Source organism: Tetrao urogallus, assembly GCF_951394365.1.
Source record: "Tetrao urogallus genome assembly, chromosome: 17".
Taxonomy (NCBI): Eukaryota; Metazoa; Chordata; class Aves; order Galliformes; family Phasianidae; genus Tetrao; species Tetrao urogallus.
Window position 1 is genome coordinate 7,086,778 of NC_136830.1, and position 25,174 is coordinate 7,111,951.

The 25,174-nt window shown below is 54.2% G+C and overlaps 3 protein-coding genes across 3 annotated transcripts; 2 read left to right on the top strand and 1 right to left on the bottom strand.

Moving 5' to 3' along the window:
* Window positions 1–5,794: 5,794 nt before the first annotated feature.
* On the top strand, window positions 5,795–8,826 carry ASPHD2 (aspartate beta-hydroxylase domain containing 2; the record flags this gene model as incomplete). Its single annotated transcript, XM_079543763.1, is given in 4 exon segments — window positions 5,795–5,860; window positions 5,863–6,673; window positions 7,961–8,074; window positions 8,717–8,826. Coding segments are annotated over 4 exon segments (1,101 nt in total).
* A 3,217-nt stretch (window positions 8,827–12,043) lies between these two features.
* Window positions 12,044–22,828, bottom strand: HPS4 (HPS4 biogenesis of lysosomal organelles complex 3 subunit 2; the record flags this gene model as incomplete). The annotated part of the gene is made up of 13 exons (XM_079544041.1): window positions 12,044–12,215; window positions 13,620–13,728; window positions 14,373–14,505; window positions 17,059–17,965; window positions 18,427–18,514; window positions 19,120–19,153; window positions 19,786–19,858; window positions 20,170–20,264; window positions 20,411–20,527; window positions 20,913–21,020; window positions 21,909–22,052; window positions 22,413–22,503; window positions 22,797–22,828. 13 exons carry the CDS (start codon window positions 22,826–22,828, stop codon window positions 12,044–12,046), a joined length of 2,103 nt encoding a protein of 700 aa, XP_079400167.1.
* Window positions 22,829–22,956: 128 nt separating this feature from the next.
* Window positions 22,957–24,646, top strand: SRRD (SRR1 domain containing; the record flags this gene model as incomplete). The annotated part of the gene is made up of 6 exons (XM_079543672.1): window positions 22,957–23,078; window positions 23,145–23,343; window positions 23,436–23,534; window positions 23,600–23,754; window positions 23,991–24,036; window positions 24,266–24,646. The coding sequence occupies 6 exons, from the start codon at window positions 22,957–22,959 to the stop codon at window positions 24,488–24,490; spliced, it is 846 nt and encodes a 281-aa protein (XP_079399798.1). The 3' UTR covers window positions 24,491–24,646.
* Between the last annotated feature and the right edge of the window lie 528 nt (window positions 24,647–25,174).

Genomic DNA, 25,174 nt, shown 5'->3' on the forward strand with positions numbered 1-25,174 from the left:
AGGCAAGAGAGTCTCCAGCTGCAAACTTAATGTGCTCTCATAGAACTTCCTCAGTAACTAATCCAGAGACTATGTGGAGTTTGGTTGGACCCCTGGACCTGCTGTTGTCTTTCCTTTTGCCTCCTTATTGAAGATTTTACTGTTTTCTTCACTGTATTTATTCTATTTAAACTGCGCTAGGTGTGCTGCAGAGCCGCGGGGTCTGCGCCCGGACCCCGGGGGGGGGCAGCAGTGGCACACGGGGACAGAGCTCCATCTCCCCGTCCCCCGGCCACGCACCCACAGAGGGGTTTTGCAGTTCTTCTGTTGTTAAAAATTAAAAGCGCCTCCATTGAAAGAGCCTGCAATTGATTGCTCAGAGCTGACGTGGGCGAGGGTTTGCTGCAGCCACGGCTCTACCCACGGCACGGGTGGCACGGCTGGGGTGAGGGGACTGCTGCTCTCTGCTCCTCTTCAGCGCCATCATCAGCACCAGGGCAGCCCAAGCACTGCTGCAGGCTGCTGTGCCCCTTCGCCCCGCGGTAGTATCTCAGGGTAAGCATGGTCTGGGCCCTGTAGGGGCTGCCACCTGCCTTGGGGTGCTGGGCCACGTGTCCCCAAGCCACTGGAGCCCTCAAGGTTTGCACTTTGCTCACGGGCAAAGCCTACCCAGGCGATGACAAGGAGAGGGGGGTGAAGGTGGAGATTTGTTCGGCAGCAGGGCCAGGCTCCAGCGTGGAAATGGGAAGCAGAGGGGCAGAATCAGCCCTCAGCACTGCTCTGACGGAGGCAGACCCCGCAGCAGCTTCATTTTGGGCCTCAGCATCCCCCGTGCTCCTTCACTTTGGGTGCATTCCCCAGAGCTGGGCGGCGGGCTGTGGGTGGGCAGCGATGCCCCACCACATCCCGGGCAGCTGCTGTCTTCTTTTGTCCTTGTAAAATGGCAACGTAACCACGACAGTGTTGGGGAGTCTGTTTTAGTTTCGGGATGGTTAGTGCATCTCTGCAGTGTACAGCTGAGACTTAGATCGTTTGTTTTTTTTTTTATTTGGTTCGTTTTGGTTTTGGTTTTCTTTTCCTTTAAAAACAATGAATGTGTGTTTGTAATTTGTAAAGGTTAAAGAAAAAAAAAAAAAAAAAGACAAAAAAAAAAGACAAAAAAAAAAAGTGCCAAAAAATGTACTAAGCATTTCATTTCCCTTCATACATGTCTGTTTTTATAAGAATAATGTGAAAATTGCTGGGATTAAATATTTTTGAACATGATCAAGTACTTCCGTGGGAAGCTGTAGTGTTCGGTGTAACCTTAATACAACTTGTGCTGTGTTTTTAAATGCCTGGAGTCACTCTGCAGCGCTCGGAGCTGCCGAAAGGCAGTGGCATGGCCTCGTTGTGCTGTAGCAATGGGAGTGGGTTGGGGCTGGGCACAGCGCTCACCTTGTTGCCTGGTGATGATGCCCCAGGGGCCAGATCCTGCCCTGGTGCAGCCCCGCATTGTCACCAACAGCCCGTGTCCAAGGGACAGAGCAGTGATGGCTCCCTGTAGGGACAAGCTCTGAGCTGTAAGCCCACGTGTGGCCGCTCTGTCACAGCCTCATTGGCTGGCAGCACCCCTGGGACCCTCTGAAACCTCTGCCTTGGGACTCCTGGGACCCTTCTGAAACTCTCTTTGGACCTCTGGGAATCATGGGACCTTGCTGAGACCCTTCCTCAGATCCCAATGGGACCTCTGGGAAAGTTCAGACCCCCCTGGGACCCTTCCTTGAGACTTCTGGTACCCTGCAGGAACCTTCCTTGGACTACCAGGACCCTTCAGACCTCGCTGAGACCCCTCCTGGGATCCCTGTGGGACCTCTGGTAATGCTGGGACCTTCCTTGGACCCCTTCTGGGACCCCAGGAACCCTGCTGGGATATTCCTTGGACTACCAGGACCCCTGGGACCTTGCTGAGGCCCCTTCTGGGATCGCACTGGCACATCTGAGAAAGCCGGGACTCCCCTGGAACCCTTCCTTGAGACTCCTGGAACCCTGCAGGGACCTTCTTTGGTCTTCAAGGACCTCTGAGACCTTGCTGAGACCCCCTCTGGGAGCCTGCTGAGTCCTCTAGGAATGCTCCCCATGGGATCCTGCTGGGCGATGTGCAGAAGGGCAGGAGGAGCAGCTGCCTGGGTTCTCTTGCAGGGGAGGGGGACGGAGACACATAGCCCCACGGGCAATGCCCTGTGCTGAGGGATATGAGCCCTCCCATGCATCTGTGCAGCTCCACACGCAGTCAAATGACATCACCACATGCTCTGAAAAACAGGCTTTTAAAAAAGGTGATGATGTGCCACGAGCTAATAGCTTCATTTAGTAGCTGTCAGGCTAATGCACGGGAGGGTGAAGGAGCCAAAGCTCTGATGCGGAGCGCTCCCCGGGGTGGAAGCTTGGGTTATTTTTGGACGGAGATGGCAAGAGAATGAAAATGAAGAGGGGAGAAAAAAAAAAGAAAAAGAAAAAGAACCTCGATGCTGCTGCTTCTCCCCGATGACGTAAAGCAGGAGCCAATCTCTGGCCTTCCGCTGTGTGCCACGGCTTGAGCTCTGTCTGGGTGCAGCAGCTGTGCCCTCCCCAGCATCCCTCTGCACAAAGGATGCTCATAGAACAGGCAGGGTTCCACGTGGCCATCCCGTGGTCTGGGGCCTTCCCAGAGCACTGGGTATGTTCTCAGCAGGAGCTGAGAGGGTTGGGGCAGCAGGACGTCCTCTCCTCTCCCCCCTCTCAGCTGGGGGAAATCTCCCTCGCAAACTGGTTGCAGCACGAAGAGGAACTAGGGAGGAAAAGGGCAAGCAAGCAGGAAGAAGAAAGTCTGAAGACAAATTGTTTCTCCCCCAACACTTAAGAGTCAGTAAGAGACACCTCCGATGTCCTCTTCTACAGCCGACCCACTGAGCTAGTCTCTTCCATAGGGCTAAAGTGTGGAAGCGTTCAAGTTCCGTTTAGGAAAGGAACTTTTGGAGAGGAGTTGCGCTGGATGGAGCGGCTGAAAGGCGTGCTCTGCTGGGCAGCACCGACAGCGGTCCCGTTGTCACTTACGGACCGAGGGAGCAGAGCTGGCTGCGGGCCCCGTGTCCCCAGTGGCGCCCAGAACCCAGCACCCCCTGCTCCCCAGGCTGCCCGCATCCCGGTCACCCACACCCTCGGGGAGCAGCGGCTCCTGCCGCCTCCCCAGCGTCCTGTATCCCTGCAGGCGGCATTCCCTCCTCCCGAGATGCCCACATCCCTGGAGCTTCACACCGTCGCATCTCCGAGCGCCTGCCCTTCTGCTATGCATGGCACGACCCCTGGGGCCGGGACCCCCATCCCGCCCCCCGCATCCTGACTGCCGCAGCCCCGTCCCCTCGGAACGGCCCCCATCCCCGCCTGCCGCAGCCCCGCCGCTCCCGGTGGCGCGGTGCGGGGGTTGCGGTGCGGGAGCGCGGGGGCGCGGCGAGGGGCGGGGGCGGCCGCAGCGGAGGGCGGGGCCGGGCGGGCGGTGCGTGGCCCGGGGCCCGCAGGCTGTGCCGCCCGGCGCGGTGCCGGCGGGGGCGGCGCGGGCCCCTCCTGCCCGGGCTGCTGGGAGTTGTGGTCCGAGGAGGCGGCGAACGAAGCGGAGCGGCGGCCCCGCACGTCCTCGCACGGCAGCAGCAGCAGGTCGGTGCCGCCGCATCCGGCGCGGGGCGGGCGGGGCCGGGCGCTGCGGGGTCGGGATGCGGGGGCCGTTCGGCGCGGGGGATGCAGCCGTGCCCGGGGCTCCACGGCGGGTGACACCGCGGGGACGGGTGCCGCCGATGTGACACGGGCGCGCCGCAGCGGGCGATGCCAATTGGGGTGACACCGTCGCAGCGAGCGGCACCGTTGGGGTGGCACCGAGCTGCCTGGCCGCGCTCCAGCTCCGTAGTAGCAGCCCACGGCCGGCCTCGCCCCGGCACTCGCGTGCCCGCAGAGCAGAGCGCGATGCCGCCGAGCAGAGGCCATCCCCGCCGCTCAGCCTGGCTGCTGGGGCACGCGGGGTGGGGATCCCGGCCCACAGCCGCCTCTTTCCGGAGCTGCCGGTGCCCTGCGAAGCTGTCAGGATGTAACTTGGTGCTGCATCGGAGCCTCTCTGCTTCATTACGTAACGCCGCTGCTGCCTGGCACGGAGCTCGCCTCCACGTCCTGCACAACTTCGGGGCACCGGGGAATTGATGGGCGCTATTCGGGACCGACTGCCGTTTGTTATCAGCTGACGATGCGTGGATCTCAGCTGCGTGCAGTGGAGCTGCGTGCTAAAGCTGCGTGCAGTGGAGCAGGGCATCTCCTGCATCCTGGGTGCCCCTTGGGTTGGGGCGCTGCTCTGCCACACACCAGCACAGCCGTGGGGCTGCCTGTGTCAGCACGGGAGTGAGCTGCCGGGCTGCATCCAACCCCATTTCCCAGCCTTTTCCTGGGGAGTCGGGATGGGTGCTAGGTGCTTTTGGTCTCTCATTGTCTTGATGGCTGCCCCATGTGAAGTTCTGTCTGCAGCCCTGGGCCGGCAGAGGGGCTGTGCCTATGGTGGAGGCTCCCAAGAGTGTCAGACCCCTCTAGGCAGCCTCAGAAAGTCCCTAATGCCAGTCTCCCTGCTTTGTTCCGGAGCTGGATTGCTGCTTTGAATGCCACTGGCATTGTGGGGTTGTGCCACGCTGGGGAACACCCCTGGCATTGGCCCATGGTGATGCTTGGGAAGGAGGGGTGTGCTGGAGAAGCTGGAGGGACTCCAGCCACCGGGGATGGAGGGAAGCTGCCTTGAAATTTCCAGGCAGCTCCAACGTGCCACGTGGACTGCAGGGCCCAGGCAGAGGGTGTGGGGAGGTGTGCGTGTCTCTCCCATCTGAGCAGAGCTGCCCCTGCCTTTGGGCTGCAGCTGCAGGAAGGCCCCTGCCACTGCTCCACCAGCTGAACCGCGTCCCCCTTGCCATCTGTGGGGAAATGTGCATAGATTAAGGAGCTGCAGGACCTCAGCAGAGAAAGAAGGGAAAGGCTGGAGATCTTTCTTGCCTGATAAACCCATCCTGCACCTTCAGGTCAGTGCTCCTACAAAGAGACAGAGAAGTGCTGGGGATGGAATTTGGACTGGGCACAGGGCATGCATAGCTGCAGGGAGCAGGAGTGTCACTTCATCCCACTCCTGCCCTAAAAGCTCCACCAGCCTGGAGCCTTGCAGGCATCTCTGCTTTGTGCTGCACCTTAGTGAAGCCTGCAGGGATGGGATGTTACGCTGCAATGGGTGCGAGCCCATGGGGCTGTCATAGGGAGCCTGTGGAGGGTGCTGGCTTCAGTGCTGATCGCAACCCCACTGTCTGCAGGGACAGAGTCCTTTAGAAGGAGAGTTGTTTCAGAGCATTTAGATCAAGATGATAAATTGATGAGTAGTGAGATAGGGCTGTTTAGAGCTTGGCCCGTGGCTGCCTTATCAGCTGGATTTCAGGCACGATAAGGGACTGACAGAGAGGAGAAATTTGGAGGAAGAGCAAAGGAGGAGGTGGGGCAGTGGGAGCGAGGTGGGAGGATGGCTCTGCTGCTTCCCTTGTGGCTGGCATTGAAATCCCTATGGGCGATGCTGCTGGGAGTGAGTGTGGACTTCTTGTGGAACCACCCCAGGCTGCTGGGCCACTGTCCTCTGCCAACACCCCCATAACACCTCTGGGTTTGTCTCTTCAAAGCCCCCCAGCACTGCATTTCAGGATGAGGTGGGCACGGTGCTGCTGACCCCCGACTCCCGGGAACATGCCGAGCTGGGCCCGGCCGCGGCCCCGCACCCCCATGGCAGTGCTGCATGGAGTGGGTGCCCCTTCAGAGCACCAGGACTGAGCTCCGGGCCCCCCCTGCTCCCTCCACCACCCCACCATGCCTCTGGTGTGGCTGCCGGACTGGAGCTGCTCCCTGGACGGGCTGCGGGATTTCATCGCCGCCGGCATCCAGTCGTTCCGGGACTGCGACGGCGGCGCGCTGCTGGCCGTGGGCTGCCTGCTGCTGCTCTTTGTCTGGTACTGCTACCACGTGGGCCGCGAGCAGCCCCGCGCCTACCCCCCCGTCAACGCGTTGATGCAGGGCGCCGAGGCCAACGGTATGCAGAACGGCTTCGTCTATTGCCACGCGCCCGAGTGCGCGCGCTGCTCGCCCCACGATGGCCTCAACCAGAAGCTCTACCACAACCTGCAGGAGTACGCCAAGCGCTACTCGTGGTCCGGCATGGGCAGGATCCACAAGGGCATCCGTGAGCAGGGCCGCTACCTCAACAGCCGGCCCTCCATCCAGAAGCCGGAGGTGTTCTTCCTGCCCGACCTGCCCACCACCCCCTACTTCTCGCGGGACGCTCAGAAGCACGACGTAGAGGTGCTGGAGCGCAACTTCCAGACCATCCTGTGCGAGTTTGAGAGCCTCTACAAAGCGTTCTCAAATTGCAGCCTCCCGCAAGGATGGAAAATGAACAGCACGCCCAGCGGGGAATGGTTCACCTTCTACCTGGTGAACCAGGGCATGTGCGTGCCCAGGAACTGCAGGAGATGCCCACGGACGTACCGCTTGCTCGGCAGCCTTCGCACCTGCATTGGCAACAATGTCTTTGGGAACGCTTGCATCTCCGTGCTGAGCCCGGGCACCGTCATCGCCGAGCACTACGGCCCCACCAACATCCGCATCCGCTGCCACCTGGGTGAGTGCCTGGCGGGCGGGCTTTCTGTGGGCTATCCCTGCTCCAGGGCAGCGTGGAGTGTATCCAAGCTGCTCCTGTCCACCCCGGGGTCGATTCTCACCCCACTGGATGTTGCTGTGCACCCAGAGTGGGGCCGGGTGCCACCCTGATGCCAGACCCAGGGCAGGGAAAGGGCCGTGTACCGGTGGCTCTGGGTGTCCCCTTGGTGCTCCCAGCCCTACGGGTGCTGGGGAGAGCCCGTGCAGCACAGATGGAGGCGGGGGAGGCACCGCACGGGCGCTGCTGGCAAACAGTGAGCGTGGCTGCTCTGCCAGCTCCCTTTGGGTGAGCGCCGGCGGTGGCTGCCTTTGCTTAGAAGCAGGAGATGGTCTCAGAGCTGATCGGAGGGTGCTTCAGAGCAGCCAGGGCAGATGCGCTCTGTGGAGGGGCAGAGCACAGAGCAGGCACAGCTCAGCCAGGTCCTAGCTGTAGGTGCAGGCAATGTGGGTCCCTCCTTTCTCCTGCTCTCCCCTACATCTCCACCTGCTTCTGGCTGCTACCCTGCAGCCAGGCTGCAGTACTCCCACAGACATCCCCACCTGTTCCAGCTCCTGCTGTGCCCACAGAGTGGTTGCATTTGAGCCAAATCCCTTCCAGGTCAGCTGCTCTGCAAAGCAGGACAGCACTCAGCATAGATGAATCTTTCCAGGTGTTTCCCCAGACCTCACTGTTGCTGTGATGAATCCAGGGGCCACATATATCATCACCAGTCTTGCTTCCCCAGGGCTGCCTGCCTGCATCCAGACCCATCCAGCTGGAGCTACTGCATAGGGAAATGCATTTGGTTTTTGTAGTCTTTGAAACAGACATTAGAAACACCCAGCAGCTTTTGTGCTTCTGGCTCTCTTGGGCAGCTGCAGTCCTTGCTATGCTTGCTTGGATTTGGCACAGAACTCTGCTCTGCTCATTTGCAGCATTTTTACCATTTGCAGGTCATGGGAGCACTGCTCCTTTCTGCACCTCAGCTGCATCCTCAGGGCAGGTGACTGCTCCAGCTCCAGCTCCAGCTGCTCAGACGCTGCCATGGGTGACATTGCTGCTGCACAAGATGGTGTTAACAGCCCCCAGGGGCCTCTGCCCTGTGCTGAGCTCAGCATCTGCTGCTCCTGCTCCCTGCGGGGAAGCAGCCCCTTGACACCCCTCAGTCTCTTCTTTGCCCACAGTAAGCAGCATGGAACTCACTGCTCATGTTTTGGGACTGCTCCCTGCAGAAACTGACCCACCTTTGTCCTCTGTTTGTGTCCAAAGGTCTGAAGACCCCCAGCAACTGTGAGCTGGTGGTGGGTGGTGAGCCGCAGTGCTGGGCTGAGGGTCGCTGCCTGCTCTTTGATGACTCCTTCCTGCACACCGCCTTTCATGAAGGTAAGCACGGGGCTGGGGGCTGCAGTTCCCTCCTCCCCCAGTTCTACCCCAGCTTCCTCCCTGTTTCCTAGGACTCCAGCCCCAGACCTGCAGGGGCTGCCCCCCCCAGCAGACAATTTGCGCATCCTGTGGCAGCATAGTGCTGCAAGAGGGTGTAGGGTTGGCTTTGCTGCCTTGGTGCCTGCTGGAGACTGTTCTGCTTTGCCTCTCCTGCCTTAGCCAGTATTAGTTGCCGATGGCATGGAAGAATGAAGCAGAGCTGCTTCATGCAAAGAAGCAGGTGGGAGAACAAAAGCTGTTGCTCCCACATATTCCCTGCTATGGAATTAGGAAAGGCAGCTTATTTCAGAGCCACGGGGATGGGCAAGGGCAGAATAGCGCAGCAGAAGCTCTGAGCCACAGCTGCAAGGATGGCACTCAGCACCACATCTGCTGCCCTGCTGTCTGTGACTGCAAAAAAGCAGCACAGGGGCCCTGCAGGGAGCACCCTGCCCTGTGAGCAGGAGGCATAAGGCAGCAATGTACAGGCGGCGCTCAGTGGAGGTGCACTGTGCTGGGGTGCACGCAGCAACCTCGCCAAGCACCTCAGTGCTGCCAGCAGGGCACGGAGCAATGCCTCACCCTCTACCTCATCCCACCCAGGTCCACCAGAGGAGGGTCCCCGTGTGGTCTTCATGGTGGACCTGTGGCATCCCAACGTGGCAGCTGCCGAGCGCCAGGCACTGGATTTCATCTTTGCCCCAGGACGCTGAGATCACCGCCGCGCTGTCAGGGTGAGGGCACCACAGCTCCAGCACCGCCTGTGGACGCTGCCCAGGGCAGAGGCTTCCTTACAGTGCCGGGGTCTCCTCCTGTGGGTCTTGTAAATGGAACCTTCGACGTGTATCTGCGGCATCTCTCTCCTTCCATCAAGGCTTCAGGGATTACTTTCCACCATGGCGGTGCATTGCCTTCTCTCCGTGGTTAGATGCAGTCCCACTCCCATCCGTGTTATGTTGCTCGTGTTTTGCAGTGTTCAGAAGTAGAGTTACAAGGGTGTTTGTTTGAATGTAATAATGTAAAGTTTCCTGTGGTCACCAAAAGGACAACGCTCACATGCCCAAGACAGCAAAGCGGGGCGAAGTGCTGCGCTCAGCCTGCCCCTGCCCAGCTTGCAGCCCCCATGCTGACAGATGGATGGACAGACAGAGGGCAGAGGGCTGCAGTGGCACCACAATGGGACAGCACCCCATGGGATGGTACCGTGATGCCCGCTGGCTTGGCTTCCCATTGCCCAGGCAGCACACCCACCCTGCTGAAGGGACGGTGCACGGCCAGCCCTGCTCTGTAACCTCACCTGAGGTGTTACCAATGCCTAAGTGTCCTCCCTGCTTTACCTGCAACCCTTGGTTCTCACAAGTCGAAGCCGGGATGCCCGCAGGGGCAGGTGGCAGTTCAGAGGGACTCTGGTTTGCCGCAGAGAGGGCAGAGAGGAGTGGCAGCCAGCCCTCCTGCTGCTGCTCATCCCTATCCCACAGCCAGGGCTGGGATGCAGTGCCCACGCAGCTGAGAGCACAGCAAAGGTTTCCAGGCTCAGCATCACCCTCCTCCCAGCCCTTCCTAGGGACACAACTGCACTCGAGAACGATTTCTTTACAGATTTTTCAGATTGCAAGATAAGGCAGAGATTTCAAATACATCCGAGATATTTTTTACACCTGTCTTGTTACAGAATATCTGAAGTGCATGATTTCTACACGCATTGATTATTTGGAAAGAGGCTCTGAGGAAGCAGGCTGGCTTGGTAACTGTCTGACAGTTTGGTAACATTCCTACAGTGGATAAGTAAAGATTATCAATAAACCGTTGTGCTGAAAACAGACCAGACTCTGCCTGCTTGTGTAACTGTTCCAGGGTAAAGCAAAACACAGAGGATCTGGATCTTTTCCTGAGCTGGCCCCAGCAGCTCAGCTCGCTGTAAGGAACAAAGCATTGGAAATAACAGGAGCTGCAGAGTGGGAGGAGGTGATGGGCTGAGGCTGAACTGACACGCAGCAGCGAGTGAGGGCACAGCCCCAGCCCCCTGCCCTTGCTATTAGGAAGCACGATGGGCAGCTGCCTGGCAGCTCCCTGCATTGATCCCACCCCTCAGGTCCCAGCTGCCCTGCAAAGCTGGACAGCTGACCCCAGCCAGCCATCAGCACTGCCCCTGCCAAATGAGCACCAGGAACCACCACAGAGATCCAGCGCTCTTCAGGCTTGACAGAAGGGCTTTCCAAAAGGAGAAAAAAATAAATAAATTCCCCAATCCACATTTTGGAAAACATTTGCAGCTGCCTGCAGTGACACATCAAGGGCAGCAAGCAGCCTCCACAGGAGCAGCTCTAGGATGCCGTGCTGCCTTTCACACAACATTTGCCGTCCTTCTGCACAAAAGCCAGTACCCAATACAACCCCTCCAGCCCCAGGGCAGCTTGGCACTGCTCAGCAACAGCCCTGACCCCATTAGAAAGACATGGCCAGGGCAGCAGCTGCTCCTCATCATTGCACTTTAACATGACCCTTCTAAACATCCTCTCTCCCATGCAATCGTTAAGCCTAGAACACTTTACTATCCTACCATAAAGACCGTGTTCCTCTTAAGCAAAGCCCTGGAGGCGATCCTGGAGGCCAGATGCAGCTCAAGCAGTGGAACACAGCGGAACCAGCCCAGCTGTTCACTGCTAACAGACGGCACAGCAGATTGCAGCAGAAGATTCCTGAAGGCATCTATACTGTGCTTTGCTGCTGTGCCAGAACTCTCTCCCATCCCTCTCAGGCTTTTCCTTCAGCTCCATGCCCCCTGATGGAGCACAGAGCATTGCAGGAGCTCAGCCAGGAGGGAGCTGACAGCACCATTCAGGTCACCCAATCCCAACATGAGCCACAAACAAGGCAGAATGAGCAGGACTCTGGGCGCCGACACAGAGCTCTTGGATGAGTCTCAGACTTTTATTTTCACAGTGCTGTGCATGTACGTAGCAGCAGCAGCCTCAGAACACAGCACAGTCATGGCAGGATTCATCACTCAGGGCTAGCAGCCACCACTGCCTGTCCCACCTCAGCAAGTCACTGACCAGGGGATGACAAGCAGAAAGACAGCAAGTGCCAAGGAGCTACAAAGCCTCTTTGGTCTCATCAGCTTAAGGGGCTGGCCCCTACCTTCTCAGCCAATGGAGTGCAAACAAACAGAAAGCCAGGAGGTGAAGCATGGTATTCCAACAGGAGGGGAAGGACATGGCTGGCTGAGGAGCAGAGGGTTGTAGTGCATCCAGAGGTTTGCAGCACCTTTCTGCTTTCTGGTGGGCAGCTTGGAGGGAACACTGAGCAGGCATGGGCAGAGGGACAAGGATTTGCCAAATGCAGCTACAGAATAAAACCTACTGACAGCTACTGGAGGGGAGTAAGGAATTTTGCAGCACTTGTTCTATTCCAGTTAGTCAGCTGGCAAGCCATTAATCAAGATAAGGCACTATGTTGCAGCAGGGAATCATTTCTGTAGATAAAGAGGTATAAAAAAAGCCCCAGTCTTACTAGGACAAACACAGTAACAGAACTCAAGGCGAGTGCAGGGTTTGAAAGCAAGCACTGGCCAGTAATTCACTGTTCTGTGTAGCTTAGAGCAAGGAGAGGTTCTACTTTTGGTCAAGGCACTTTGTAAGCCTGTCTGTAGTGGCAGAGCACCACAAGGAGTCCTACAAGTCAACGTAAACTGAACACCCCAACACAGCTATTTTCTATCTTCAGTCTTTGGTAAGTGCTAACATCAATGACATCATGCACAACATGCTGCAGGAGCAGGGCAATAAGAGTGCTCCTTCATCAGGGCAGGCTGGAGACCACAGTTAGCACAGAGCATGGTGCTTACAGAACAAACGGCTTTGAGAATTTGGTTCCCGGAGATGAACCAGCTTTCATTATGGCTGAGATACGCTGCCTCGGTGCATCAGTTCAAAGTAGGTTCACTCCATGCTTCAGCAGCTTTTGCTTGGCCTTGTTTGGCAAGCTGAAAGCACTGTCCTGAGGGTTGGGAGCACCCGAGTTGCGGAGCGGAGCACCCAGCTGCTGGAAGTAGGTCTCCTGGACGGGGTTCCGGCAGGCATACACTGCTGTGGAGGCATTCCTGGTGAGACAGGAGAGAAAGCAGAAGTCAGGACTTACAGTTTTGTGATCACAGTGCTGGGCACTGGAATGCTCGTAGCACTGGACTCCCACCTAGTTAGGACTTCAAGATCCATCTAAACCCTGCAAAGTATTGCCAGAAGGCCACAGGGAATCAGACTCTCCTTCTGAAAGGACTAGATCCTAAAAGGAAGGGTCATATATCCCTCACGGCCTGTGATCAGCTCAGCAGCACTAACACCTGACTCACTGCTGCTGTCCATAAGCACATCACCCTGCAGCAGGAACCACATGAGGTTATTTAGTCACACCCGTGATGAAACCAAGACTCTGTTCAGATACTGTAACCAAACAGGCTCAAGTCATTGAGTAAAAAAAACAGCACTCAGTGTTTACCTGTGAGAGAGCTCAGGGGAAGCAAAGCAAAGAACTCTGCATTCCTCCTTGACAGCGGAAAGCAGCAACTGATGTGTTTGCTGACACCCTCCTGTGACAACTCTCCATAAGAGAAAGCAGTTTTAGTCATCTTGTTACTCAGTCTGATTCACACACACAGTTGCTTTTTTTGGGGCAACACAGAATGCGCCAGCTTACCCAGTATCAGATTTAAGGAGCCAGTCAATCTAATGCTAAACAAGGAGTCTCCAGCACTGGAGTATATGATTCACATTCCCTTGGCAAGCATCATAAAAAGTGAAGCAGAAATTCCCAGAAGCATCTTTATTTCATCATAATTTGGACAAACAAGCATGACCAAGCAAGCAGAATCTCTGCTCACACAACATAACCACCTTCCTTGAGGATGCAGGAGCATAGAGTGCTGCAGCACAGAAGCAGCCTCAGCTGTGGCTGCGTGGAGAGGCTCTGACTGTGATAAGACCATCTTGCTTGGCGCATCACAATCGAGTTTGCCACGCACATTACTGTGTGTTTCCAACTCAACAAGCCGTACAAGAAAACAAAATCTAGGTTGCCAATTCTGTGCGCCTTTGGCTCGCAGCCGAGACAAATTTATTAGGAACAGCTATATTTAAAACTGTCTCTTAGAACCTTATGGTGCCAGGATCTGATAATATTCTAGTATTATATCTTAATCCAAACCCATGGCACAACTCAACTGTGCCTTCAGCTCACTCACATCAGTGCCACTTTAGCTTACTAGCACCCAGATCACACTACAGGCAGAATATGAAGCACCCTGCATCTGAAGAGCAGAGTGCTTAATAAGAGAGAAAGAGGGAATAAGGTGACACGACTACCACTGGTTAGAGACTCCACTGTGATGACTGCACTTGCCAGACCTCAGCCAGCAGTGCCAGAGAACACTGATGCAGCACTCACCTACTTCATACGCTACACAGCAGCTCTGTGCCTAGAAGAGGGGGGAGTAATGAACACACCTTACCTTACAATCACTTCTGAAACAGTTGGAAGCTGATTGAAGTCGGAGTGGATCAGCGTGGCAGCCCTCAGGAAGTGCCGATCCAGTGGGCCAGGTGGATGGGGCACGTTGGCTGCAGGACACAAGCAGGGGGGTGTTAGAAGCCCGTGCTATGAAGAAGAGTGCTCCTATTTTCCAAGCAGGAAAATGCTGTGGATTTCTCCTACATTCCCTGTGTATCAGCAGAGCAGAGTGGATGACACCCTAAGTGCCAGTGTGACCTCAACATCCAGTAGCTGCACATTGCTCAGCCACACACAAAGCCTGGGGTGCTGGGGTGCCCCTCTGCCTCTGCCCACGTGTACCCAGACTGCAGGGGTGCAAGGAAGACCTGAGGAGTGGTCACCTGCAATCACTGGGGTTTCTCTCATTCCCTAGGGTGATTCTTCTAAGCTGCAGAGAGCCAGCCTGCTGTCTGGGAGGCTGCCAGGAAAAGGGAAATATGAGAATGAACAGGAGCAGTTTGTGCATGAGGCTTCCTGCATGCACATGGTCTGCCATCAGCCCAGGACAGCATTCTTTCAACTGCTTGCTACCAGCAGCTCCCAGATCTTGCTTCTCCCAGCTAGAAATGACTTAACACTGCTGTACCATCACTTGGGGCCATTTCTTAAGTGTCAGCTGCACCAACTTAGCAAGCAGCGTGTCTGAGAAGCCGTCTGAAATATGAGGAAAGGTTACCACAAACCCCAAACAGTCCATCTAGTGCTGGCTTACCTGTGAGCACATTCTGGATGCAGTCATAGTGAGTGAAGCTGTAAGTTGCCTTGGCTGAGGACAGAAAGTCTTTGGGCAAAGTCTCCCTCAGATGAACCTCGAGGCCATTCAGAGAAGCCAGACTGCTGTGGTACTGTATACAGGGTAAAAGGCATATGTTAGAGCAGACGTGTAAGGAGGCAGTATAGGGAGCATGGTGACTGATGCCCATGTCACAGGGATCAGAGCCTTCCTGCTGCTGTCCTGGCTCCCACCAGAACTGTGGTAACATGGGCAGAAGGAAGCAGTGAGACGGGGACTCAGAAAAGGGCACCCCAGCCTGGAAACAAGCCATTAAATCCCCTGATGCTATCTGCAACAGGAAGACACCATTAATTTTATCATCAAACATTACCCATCCGGGGCTCATTTTTATATCCTGCCCATGACTTTCTGCAGCACAGAACATTGCTCTGTTGTTCAGCTTTATACCAGAAAGATACAACACGACATGCAGACGTACACGTCTGGGATGGATTTAGGTGCCTGCAGGGTTTCCTGCAGCACTCTCTCTGTACCCCAGATATATACTCCTAATGCCCTCTGCCTGGGCATGGAGGCTGCTGGCAGGCACTGGGTTATCAGTAGAAGGGAAAAAGCAAATAAATGCATAATTTACCTGAAGGCAGTGACAGCCCAGCAGGGAGCTACAGACCTGAGTGAGACACATGCACACATCAATGCACACAAGGCAGGGGATGGGAGCAGGGCAGCTCTGTGAGGGCCTGGTGCTCCCCACAAGGCTCTGGGCCAGCAGTAGGACTGCAGCCCCGGTGCAGCAGGCAGATTAACTTCATTATCTCCCTAATCCTCCACCTTGCTCCCTCCCCAGCTATGTAGAGGATCAGGCCTCCACTCGGCACAACACAGGGCCTGCCCTTGACCCCAGGTTGCAGGACAGATCTGCTTTTCTATGCAATGAAGAAAAGGGATAACAGACTAGAGCCTACACAGCCACACACCAGGACAAGGCTCCTGCCTGCTCTGCAGCGAAGGTCTGCGCTAGGAACCACTCCCTGGGGTCTGGTCTCTGCTGCCTGCTGCCTGCAGCTGCACAAGTAGCATATTTTACCCTTCTTTGGTGTCATTCAGGGACCTCAAAGCACTCGACAAATTAACTACAACTAAGCTTTGACAACCCTGTGAGCTGAGGTTCATTTTTAATCCACAGATAAACAAAGGAACAGAGAGGCTGAGGTGGTGCCTCATGCCCAAGCACGATGCCAGCAGCAGCCTGCAAGGACCCAGCTCTGTGACCTGGAGCAACGCGCTGTTCCTCCTGAGACAGCAGGACTGGCAGCACATCTCCTCCAGAAAGCAGCACTTGAACGAGCTGAGTGACAAACTGAGCCAGGGTGGGCCCACTGTGCTCATTGCCAGTCATTCTCAGGTTTTGATGGGGAAAAAGACATGCAATGCACGCCTGTCACCAACAGTACTAACCCAATCTGCACCAGGAAGGACCTCCAGCTCTCAAGCCAGCAGTCCCTACCTGCTCACAAATCGCAGCCTCCTCCCTTCACCAGAGCAGGCACGGCACAGCAGGAGCTTTGCAGCCCTGTTCCAAACAAGCAGAATGGAGACAGGGCAACCTGACACAGGTGCTGCAGGAGGCTGGCCCCTGCAGTAATCCTTCCTCTAGCAAGGCAACCCCTCTGTGCCGTGCACCCCTCTGCATACAGGGGTAACAGACACAGCCCCCCGGGTCTCAGAGCTCAGAAGCAAAGAGTAACCTTGAGGCTCTGCCAATGCTGGGAGGCAGCATTAGTCTGAGCTCTCCTCCACCTTCCAGTCTGACAACTAAAGAAATGAGGTTGTTCCTATGGCAACTGGCATATCAAACAGGCCTCTGCAGCTTTGACTCAGCTCCCTGGCTGAGGCAGAGGCAGGGCATCGCTCTGCAGACGAATACTTCACAGGGAAACGCCAGGAGCAGGCACATCCTTCCCCCGCACCCGTGAGCAGCTCATTAACTGCACTGCACTGCTCAGCAGGGAGCTGCACACAGCAGTGGAGGCATCCTGGATCGCTCCAGTGCCTCACCTACATCGATGCGTGCTCTAGTGGCACCCATCACTCCTGCTGCAGGTTCCTGGGTAGGGGGAAGTGGAAGCGAGGGGAGGTGAGGAATGATCAGGCAGGTGGGGAGGGGTCCAAGCAGGCTGGGAGGGGATTCTAGGCAAGCAAACTCATCTAGAGAGGAAGCACTACTTGGAGCTGCTGCCAGATACGTCTTGCTGGTGCCTCCAGACAGAAGCTGCGGCACACAATGTGGAAGTTAAACAGAGAACATACCTTGCTTTCCAAAAAGCACTACAGAACTGTCAGTGTTTCCAGCAAATCCCAAAAGCAGCATGGCCCCCTGGCAGCCAGCAGGGCTGTCTCACGCTTGCACTGACACGTTCTGCTCAGGAGTGTTGCACGGGTGCTAACACACAATAACAGCTCTGGGTGCCACCCGTGACAGCGCTCCCACCTCTCAGGCTGGCTCCTCACGCTCACTAACAGATCTGAGTTCTCTCTGCTTGTGGTGACTGCTCAGCTAAGTGACTTTGCCTTTCATGCCACAAAGGGTGTAAGAGATGCAACCCTACCACAAGCCCAGCAGCTGTGAGATCTGCAGGTGTGGAGGATGTTTCCTACTTACCACATCCTCAATTGAGCTCTGGTCATCTCGGAAGCGATCTTCAGCTAGCAGAGAGAGCACGAGCCCCTTGATGCTGTGGACATACAAGCTCATCTGAATGAACTTGCAGTTCTTGTCTGACTCCGTGCCCTGAGCCGCCAGGCTGCCTGCCTGAGGCCAGTCCTGCTCCCCACTCTGAGTGCAGCCTGTGTTCTCTGCTGGGGCACTGGGCAGCCCCTCCTGAATGTCCACAGCCACTGACTGATTCTTGCTCCCGAGCTCTGACTGTGAAACAGGGGTTGGGCAATCCAAATTCCAACTACCACTGGCTGCATCACTTTCTGCACAGATGCTATTTTGGCTCAGAGTCCCTCGTTCGTCTTGTTCACTCGACTTCCTTCTGCTCAGCTCTCGGGCAGCAGAGCAGGTAGTTGAACCGGCACTGTCTGCAAGACAGCTCTGAAAACTGTGTTGTTCAACATGAACAAGAGATTCCTGAGTGCTCTGACTTTCCTGTTCCTTGGCATATGGGTTTGGAAAGGAAAAACCTTCCAGATATGAATCTGTAGTTTGAGCATACTGAGCAGTCTGGAGATTGGAAGGGCTCAGCAGCTCTTTCTCGTGTCTGTCTGACGAGAAGGATGCTTTTCTACTGAGCACTGACCTTTTGTTGCCTGGGTTGCTCAGTTCTGCTGTTGGAGAACTCTTTTTCCTGGCTTCCATTTTGGGGGAGCCCTTCAAAGGAACTGTGTCTGCAAAGCTGCCTGATTGCACGACATCTTCTGGTGTGGCCGTGCTTAAAGCTTGCTCAGTGAGCACAGAGATATCATTCAGGCCTTGGTTTATGTGAATTCCTGTTGATTCTGAAATTGCTGGGGAGCTGAGAGCGTTCTTCTCTCCTCTAGGGCTTGCTGGGGCCATGGTTGATCTAGCAGGAGATGACAAATTGATTAAACTACTGCACTGCTCTGTTTGGACTTGTTACATACCTAATAATTTTTATCGCTTCCAGCTACAAAAGAACATCTACCTTGGTAAAGGACAAGGTATGTTCTAACACAGGTGAAAAGCATGGGTCTCTTCCATTGCAAACTCCTAGGAATGTTACTCCCTCATTCACAGCACACAAAGTCTTAAAGAACAGCACTGTGAATCGAGAAACAACAGAACGGTTGGTCTTGGAAAACAGTTTTGCTTTAGGCTGCTTCACAGCAGACATATGGATACCTGAAATCCTATCCAGCCTCAAAGGCCTCAGGCAACTTGAAAACACAGATGCTACAGCCTGAATTAAACGTTTTAGAAAACAACAGCAATGGCTGTGAAGATACGGCGCCACACGTAGCCCCTTGTCCTAAAAGCCTCTCTATGATCACGCTGCTCTCCTACCCATTCATCCACTCCACTCGGAGCACTGAGATCTCATCTTCTGTCAGGAACACAGGGACGATTCGGACACCCTGCGGCAGCGGAGAACCTGCAAGGGCAACGGAGGTCTGAGAATTACATTAGCATGCCCTGTCATACAGAACAGAAGCTCGACTCCACCCTGCGTTCTGGGGCATCACAAGATGACTGGGTCTGACTAGGCGGTAATTTCCCATTCTCTTCATCTAGTTAGTATCTAAAATGACACATTTTTCCCTTTTTCTTTTTTTTTTTTCCCCTCTCCAACTGTCCTGGCAGAATATCTATTAACCGATGCTCAAAAGCAACAACTGAAGGCTTGGACTGAAAGCATCAGCCATCTGTTTTCAGGGTTCCATCGGTGGCCAAGTAGACACATGGGTAACTGGAATAAAAGCAGGCATGTTGGGCATCTGCAGAACTCACAATTAAACTCAAAAGAGCAAACCTCCTTTGTTTAGCTGAAGGATCTAGTTCTGATTACACAACGCCCACTGGCACACGCTGACTAGCAGCAGCAGTACCCCCAGGGATACGCTCATGCATTCAGCAAGAGCTTTGACACAAATCCCAGCAAACTGCCTCATACTCTCACTGCAGGGAACACAGCCTAGAGGGTTGCCATACTCTGCTGCTGGGCGCTTGACTATCAGCACTCCGCAGCTGGATGCTCACCAGGCTCCTGCTGCTCCTCACCTCCAGGCTCACTCTGAAAGAAAAGTCAAGAATCAGCCCTAGGACAGCCCTTTCAGTCTCCTCACAGAACAATGAGTGCCCTGTTTGCGACTACAACAGACCCTAAACCACCCCCTTCAGCAAATGCAGTCATCAGTTTACCAGGCTTGGCAATGGTTTGCTCTTGAAGTAGCTCTCAAAGTCAAAGAGACTTCCCAAGAAACAAAATACAGCTGGGAAAAATACCATAATCTCCCATTACTGCCTACTGGAGAGCATAAAATCTTGGTTCTCTCAACCTGAGGGAGAAGAGAGGTCTTCCTCATGCTCAGTCTTGATGTTTTTGGAGATCTTGAGTCCTATAATTACCAGTGATAAAGGCAATGAGAAGCGACCTATTTGTCAGTTTCAGATACTCATTTTGGATACTGAGCACTAAATTCCCAAATTTGGGTAAAACATTAATCAAAAAAAATCACATAGATGAGAATTCATGGACTCAGATTGAAAGCAAAATTCCTAGTGCCATGAAACCTTACTCAATCTTAATAAAAGCTCTAATCATCAGCATCAATATGTTCTTCTCCATAACTCCACATAAAAATCTGTGTGACGAGCTCCTAGTTTATCTACACAAGCATAAATGTTGGCAGAGAATGCTCTTACCTGGCCTGAAGACTCACTGCCTTGGAGGAGAACTTTAGCAGTGAGAGGAGGTGGCAACTGGGTGCTCACAATCCTAGAAGAGCCAAACAAAGTCACACATGAGCAGAGTCATACTTGCATCTTGCTGAGATCCATGTTCTGCAGATCCTCCAAAAGGCCCTGAAGGAGGGGAAGTTTCACTCCAGCACAAAGCCCTCTGCAGCACTGCAGTAAGGCTCAGAGAACACTGACAACGTTTGCTTATAAAACAAAGAATTAAATCCCATGCAAACAGAAGAGCAGCACAGCATGATGCACTCTGGGAACACAGTCCTGAGAAAGCATGGATGGAATATGCACATTTAACATGCAGGTTAACTCTCTGAGTCACACCTGGTTACTTACAAGCCTTTGTAGATAATGCAGCCTGCCAAGACGTAGGGAGACCGCTGGCAAGTCTGCAAGATGAGAGCTGCTTTCAGTAAAAGCAGTGGGTCCACCTAGACACAGAGAACCAGAAGTCATGCCAGAAAGCTCTTGGAAATACTCCAAATAGCAAAAAAAAAAAAAACAAAAAAACAAACCAACCAGAAACATTAGCACTAAGGCACTGATAGAGCTGTGCACTGCAGAGGACAGGCTTTACCTTGGTTTTGTCCAGATTCCAGAGAGAATTGAAAATCTTGTGGAGGTCACTGGTGCTTTTTTGGATATACTCAATGTATTTGTCCCACAGCCTGTTTAGCTCCTCCTGAGAGAGCTCCTATGGACAACAAAAATTCACATGGCTATCAGTTCATTATCCTCACTGCACTCAAATGGCTACATGTGATCAGTCTGGGACAGCATCTACAAATGGCAAAGCTTATGAGCATCAGGAGGAAAACAACATGGGGAGAAAACTACCTCATGAACATCTAGTAAACATCTTGCAAACATTTACACAGCCATAGTGGAATAGGAGGATGGGCCTGCACATATCCAAGGATTATGATGTGAAAAGTGTGAGCTTAGTCTGATCCTTACAAGTAGGAAGACTGTAAGGGAACACAACAGAATGTCTGCATGAGGACAGAGCTTGGCCAATATAGAAAGGGTCAGAGATCTCCTCCTAGCCACAAACATCACAGCTACTGATCCTTAGTTACCATGTAAGCCTGGTGCACAGATCCATTGTAGAATGTGAAGAGGCTGATCAACTGCTCCAGAAACCGTCTACAGCTGATATCAGGGAGATCAACAGCACAGCCCAGCACCTTTAATGCAGAAAGCATTGAATGATGAGCATTCTCTGGGAAAACCCACAGACAACAGATGAGAATAACTTATACTTCTCTCAAATGAGTATCAAAGGTACACAAGCAGTTTTGTAGCAGGCAAACAATCCCCAGGTTCACAAGTCAAATGAAAAGGAAATCCAAAAATACCCACAGAAGAGCTCTGGCACAGACAAGGTGAGTGAAAGAAGCTGGCAGAGCAGTGTTTTTACACACCCTCCCTTTCCATCACATGTCAGATGACCTCGCTCACTGCTAAGTAAGCTGAATGGCACTGCCAGTTAAACAGGTTCAACTGGCCTTAGTCCAGTTTCCCAGGGATGGTTTAGGGCACTTTTGTCATGGCTTTACTGCACACAGCTCTTTACACACTAAACATCTGTTAACGCTGACAAAGCCTTGCAGCAGGAATGCTGAGGGTTAGAAGGTCAAACAGCAACACTTCTACACGGGGAGACCAAGTCCTTTTTATGAGCTCTGGCACACAGGCTTCTGTCCAGTCGTTGCCAACAGCCCATAGATGTAACTACAAAATATAAACTACAAAAGCCTCTCGTTTTGATTGACGTTGCCAGGCGCATATTAAGAACGCACGTTGGTTGTGAACACACAGATGAGGTACGTGAAGCTTTTTAAGAACAGCTGAAGTGATCGCCCTTACACGTGCTTACACGCTGTGGTAAACAAAACCTAAGTTACCTTGCAATGAAAAGTTGTGCATTGCAAGTTCACACCCTAGCTCTCCCCAGGTCTATCTGTGAGCAGGCCCATACCCTGAAAAGAAAAAAAAACCCTCTTAGTTTCACACAGCAGTTCAGTCCTCCTCCCTGCGTTAGTTCTGTAGTGCCTCCAGACCCCAGGACTCACCCAGAGATAGTCTCCATCCACTATAACTGCAAACTTGAGCTTTCTCAAGCGAATAAGGCTTGGAGGAGCTCCTGAAATCTCAGTCATGCAGTGTACCACTCCAGCAATCTGTCCACACAGCAGCTCCTGCTGGTCAGGGAGAGTCTAAAGGGAGGCAACAACAATTTATTGTCTTCCTTTTTAAAAGGGACTGGGAAGGAAAAAAAGTCACAGCTACATTCATAAATTCAATATCAGATGCAGTAGCAGAGGCAAATCTCAGCACTGCTGGCAGCTGCAGCTGTGGAAGCAGAGTGTGGGTATTCAGCAGTGCCGTGGGCAGCTCTGAGCTCCAGGCTGCGCTGCCCTCTCACCCAGCTCCAGCCCCAGGAGGTTTTTGAGAGCTTTTACAAACACCGAATGAGAACTAAGCCAAAGTTCCACCTGGAAACCCCGAATCAGAATTATCAGCATGTTTTCACAGAGGCACCCACGTACAGGAGCCAAAACAAACACAGCCCTTACCTGAGAAGGATAAAAATAACAAATCCCAGCACTCGTAGGATCCCCCTCCTCCTTAACCTTGGAGCCATCGTAAAGGAAGAAGTAATTCCACCTAGAAAACAAAGCATTGGCACAGATGATTGAAACGCTTGGAAAGCACCACATTTCTTCCCCCCTCGCCTCAGGTACAGCACAGGCTGGTACATGAGGCTGTTACTCCTCACAGAAACACCGAGATGGAAAAGCAGCACAGAATAGTGCCACGTTATTAAAAAGGTCCCCGCAGGGCAGGGCATTCCCCAGATGAAGAAGATTCGGCCCGCCCGGGTGCCGCCCTGCGTGGGGGCAGCGGGCAGCTCCCCCTCCGTTCCCGCACTCCCCCTGGACCGCCCGCGCAGCACTCACCACGGGGCCGGGCCGTGCTGAGGCCGAGCCATGAGCGCTGCGGCCTGGGGCGCAGCACCGCCAATCATATGACCCCACCACGTGACCTCAAAACTACGGCAGGCCGAGAGGGGCAGCGTGATCACGTGAGCGCGCCCCTACGGTGGCCGGGAGGGGCCGCATGGCGGCGGCGGCGGCGGCGGGCGGGTGGCGCGCGGCGAGCGGGCGGCGGCGGCGGAGGAGGGCGAAGGAGAAAGAGGAGGATGGCGGTGCCGCGGTGCTGAGGCGGCTGCGGGACGCGCGGTGAGTGCGGGGCGCGCGGCTCTTCCCCCTGCCGAGCCCCGCTGATGGTCGCGTTTTCCCCCGCAGGGACGAGCTGCTGAGCTCCGGCTTCTGGGCGGCGAGCGCCGGTGTGTGCAGGGCGGCGGCGGGAAGAGGAGGAGGGCGGGAGCCGTTGGGCTCGGGGCCGGCTTGGCGCTGCGTGTGCTACGGCCTGGGGCGGTTCGCTGCCTGCCCCGCCGCCCGGCTGCAGCTCGCCTTCCTGCTGCTGCTGCTCGAGATGCTGGCGGTAAGCGGCCACCGTGCGTGTACCGCCCGCGTCCCGTCCCACGTGCCGCTGTCCGCGCGTGTCCCTGTCCCACGCACGTCTGTGCCCCTCAGGTGCCACCCAGCAGCTGCTTCCTCTTCGACCCGGCCTTCTCAGAGCTGGAGCTGGCAGCGCTGGAGGCACTGGGGCTGCGTCTGCTCCCAGAGAATGAGGTAAGGACCCCATCCCAGCCCCGTGTGCCTGAGCTGTGTCCGCACCGTGACCACACCACCCCCAGGAGGGCAAGCACAGCGTAAATGGATCGCCGACGCTGTTCTACATGGTGCACTGCGGCAAGGCACTGTACAACAACCTGCTCTGGAGGAACTGGTCTGTCCACGCTCTGTCCAACATGGTTATCATTGGCAACAGCTTTAAGGGAATCGAGGAGAGGTAGGTACAGCAGGTACAGCCCTACGACCTGCCTCCAGCATTGTTTTCCACTCCTTGCTTTCTTAGAACACTTCTTTCTAATGCTTCCACGAGAGACTTCCACGTGGTCTTCAAAGTTTTGCCCAGTTTCAGCTTGCTGTCACAGTTGCAGTCATCAGCAGTTTTTTCTTACCTTTTCTTCTTTTCATGGGCACGTTGTGATTCTAATGCTAGTTTACCTCTTTTTTTATTAATAGGTTGTTATCAAGAATATTGGAGAGAGATTACTCTTACATTGCAAAGGTAGGAAGCACGAAAGCTTTTTAAACACAGCAATATGTTTTGCATTGAACAAGAAGGAACATTAAATATAACCTCAAAGATGAAGGTGGTTGTTTTTAAAGTCCGGGATCATTTTATTATCTGCAGAACACACTGCAAAGAGGGCTACAGTTAACACAGCACTCCCATCCTCACATAAGCTTGCACAAAAGTTCTTTTGCTTTGTATGTGTTTTCCCAACTGCTCTTAGATCTTAAAAGGGGTGGAGGAAGTTGCCCTCCCTGCTCACCCTCGGTACTCGGATACCTTCAATGACACCTCCATCCACTGGTTCCCTGCTCACAAACTGGAGAGACTCTCTGCTGAAGTTTGGGAGTTCGTGGAGGAGCCGACTTACGAGGAGTGTGACGACTTGGAGATCATCAGGAAGGGGGAGGAAGGGAGCCAGCACGGCCCTGCCCCAGTGCAGCCTTAACTGCTGTCTCTTCCCTCAGTCATCCTGCACAGCTGAGGTGATGCTCAAGCACTGACAGTGCCCTCGCCATCTGCCCTAAGTGGCAGCACCTGAACACTGAGCTTGAAGGGACGTTTTTGTATCACAGTGATTTTTTAATAAAAGTGAAAGCTCTGCTTCGACTTACCCTCACTCAACTACAGCAAATTCAACCAAAAACTGCCTTTAAACCATCCATACTGCATAACATTTGCTCTTTTGATTTCTTTCCTTTCCTGAGCGATTCAAAGCCCACGCCTATGCTGTGCACATTTTGAAGCATCCAGAAGGGCAAAGAGAGTTGTGGGATGTGTAGCTGAAAGCTTTAGAAGCTAGTTCTTAACACAGACTTACAAAAGCTTTTTCACAGGCAGGGGACTTCAGCTGTTCAGTGCTACTAAAAAAGCTCTTTAGCCATTCCTCTGTGAAGAATCAGGCCGTTTCCCTCTAGGAAAAAAAAGCCTCAGTCACCATTCTTGCCTACCATCCCTTGAGCTACTGAGTTCCCATGGCAGATTTTAATGTGCTGGAAAGAATTTCCCTTCCACCTCTGGTTGGATAGGGCTGAGAGGCGGGCCAAGTCCTGGTGGCATTCGGTAGAGAAGGGGCTGTTGTGTGCAGGACACCACTGAGACAGTAATTACCACTGCCAGGGCAGTGCAGCTG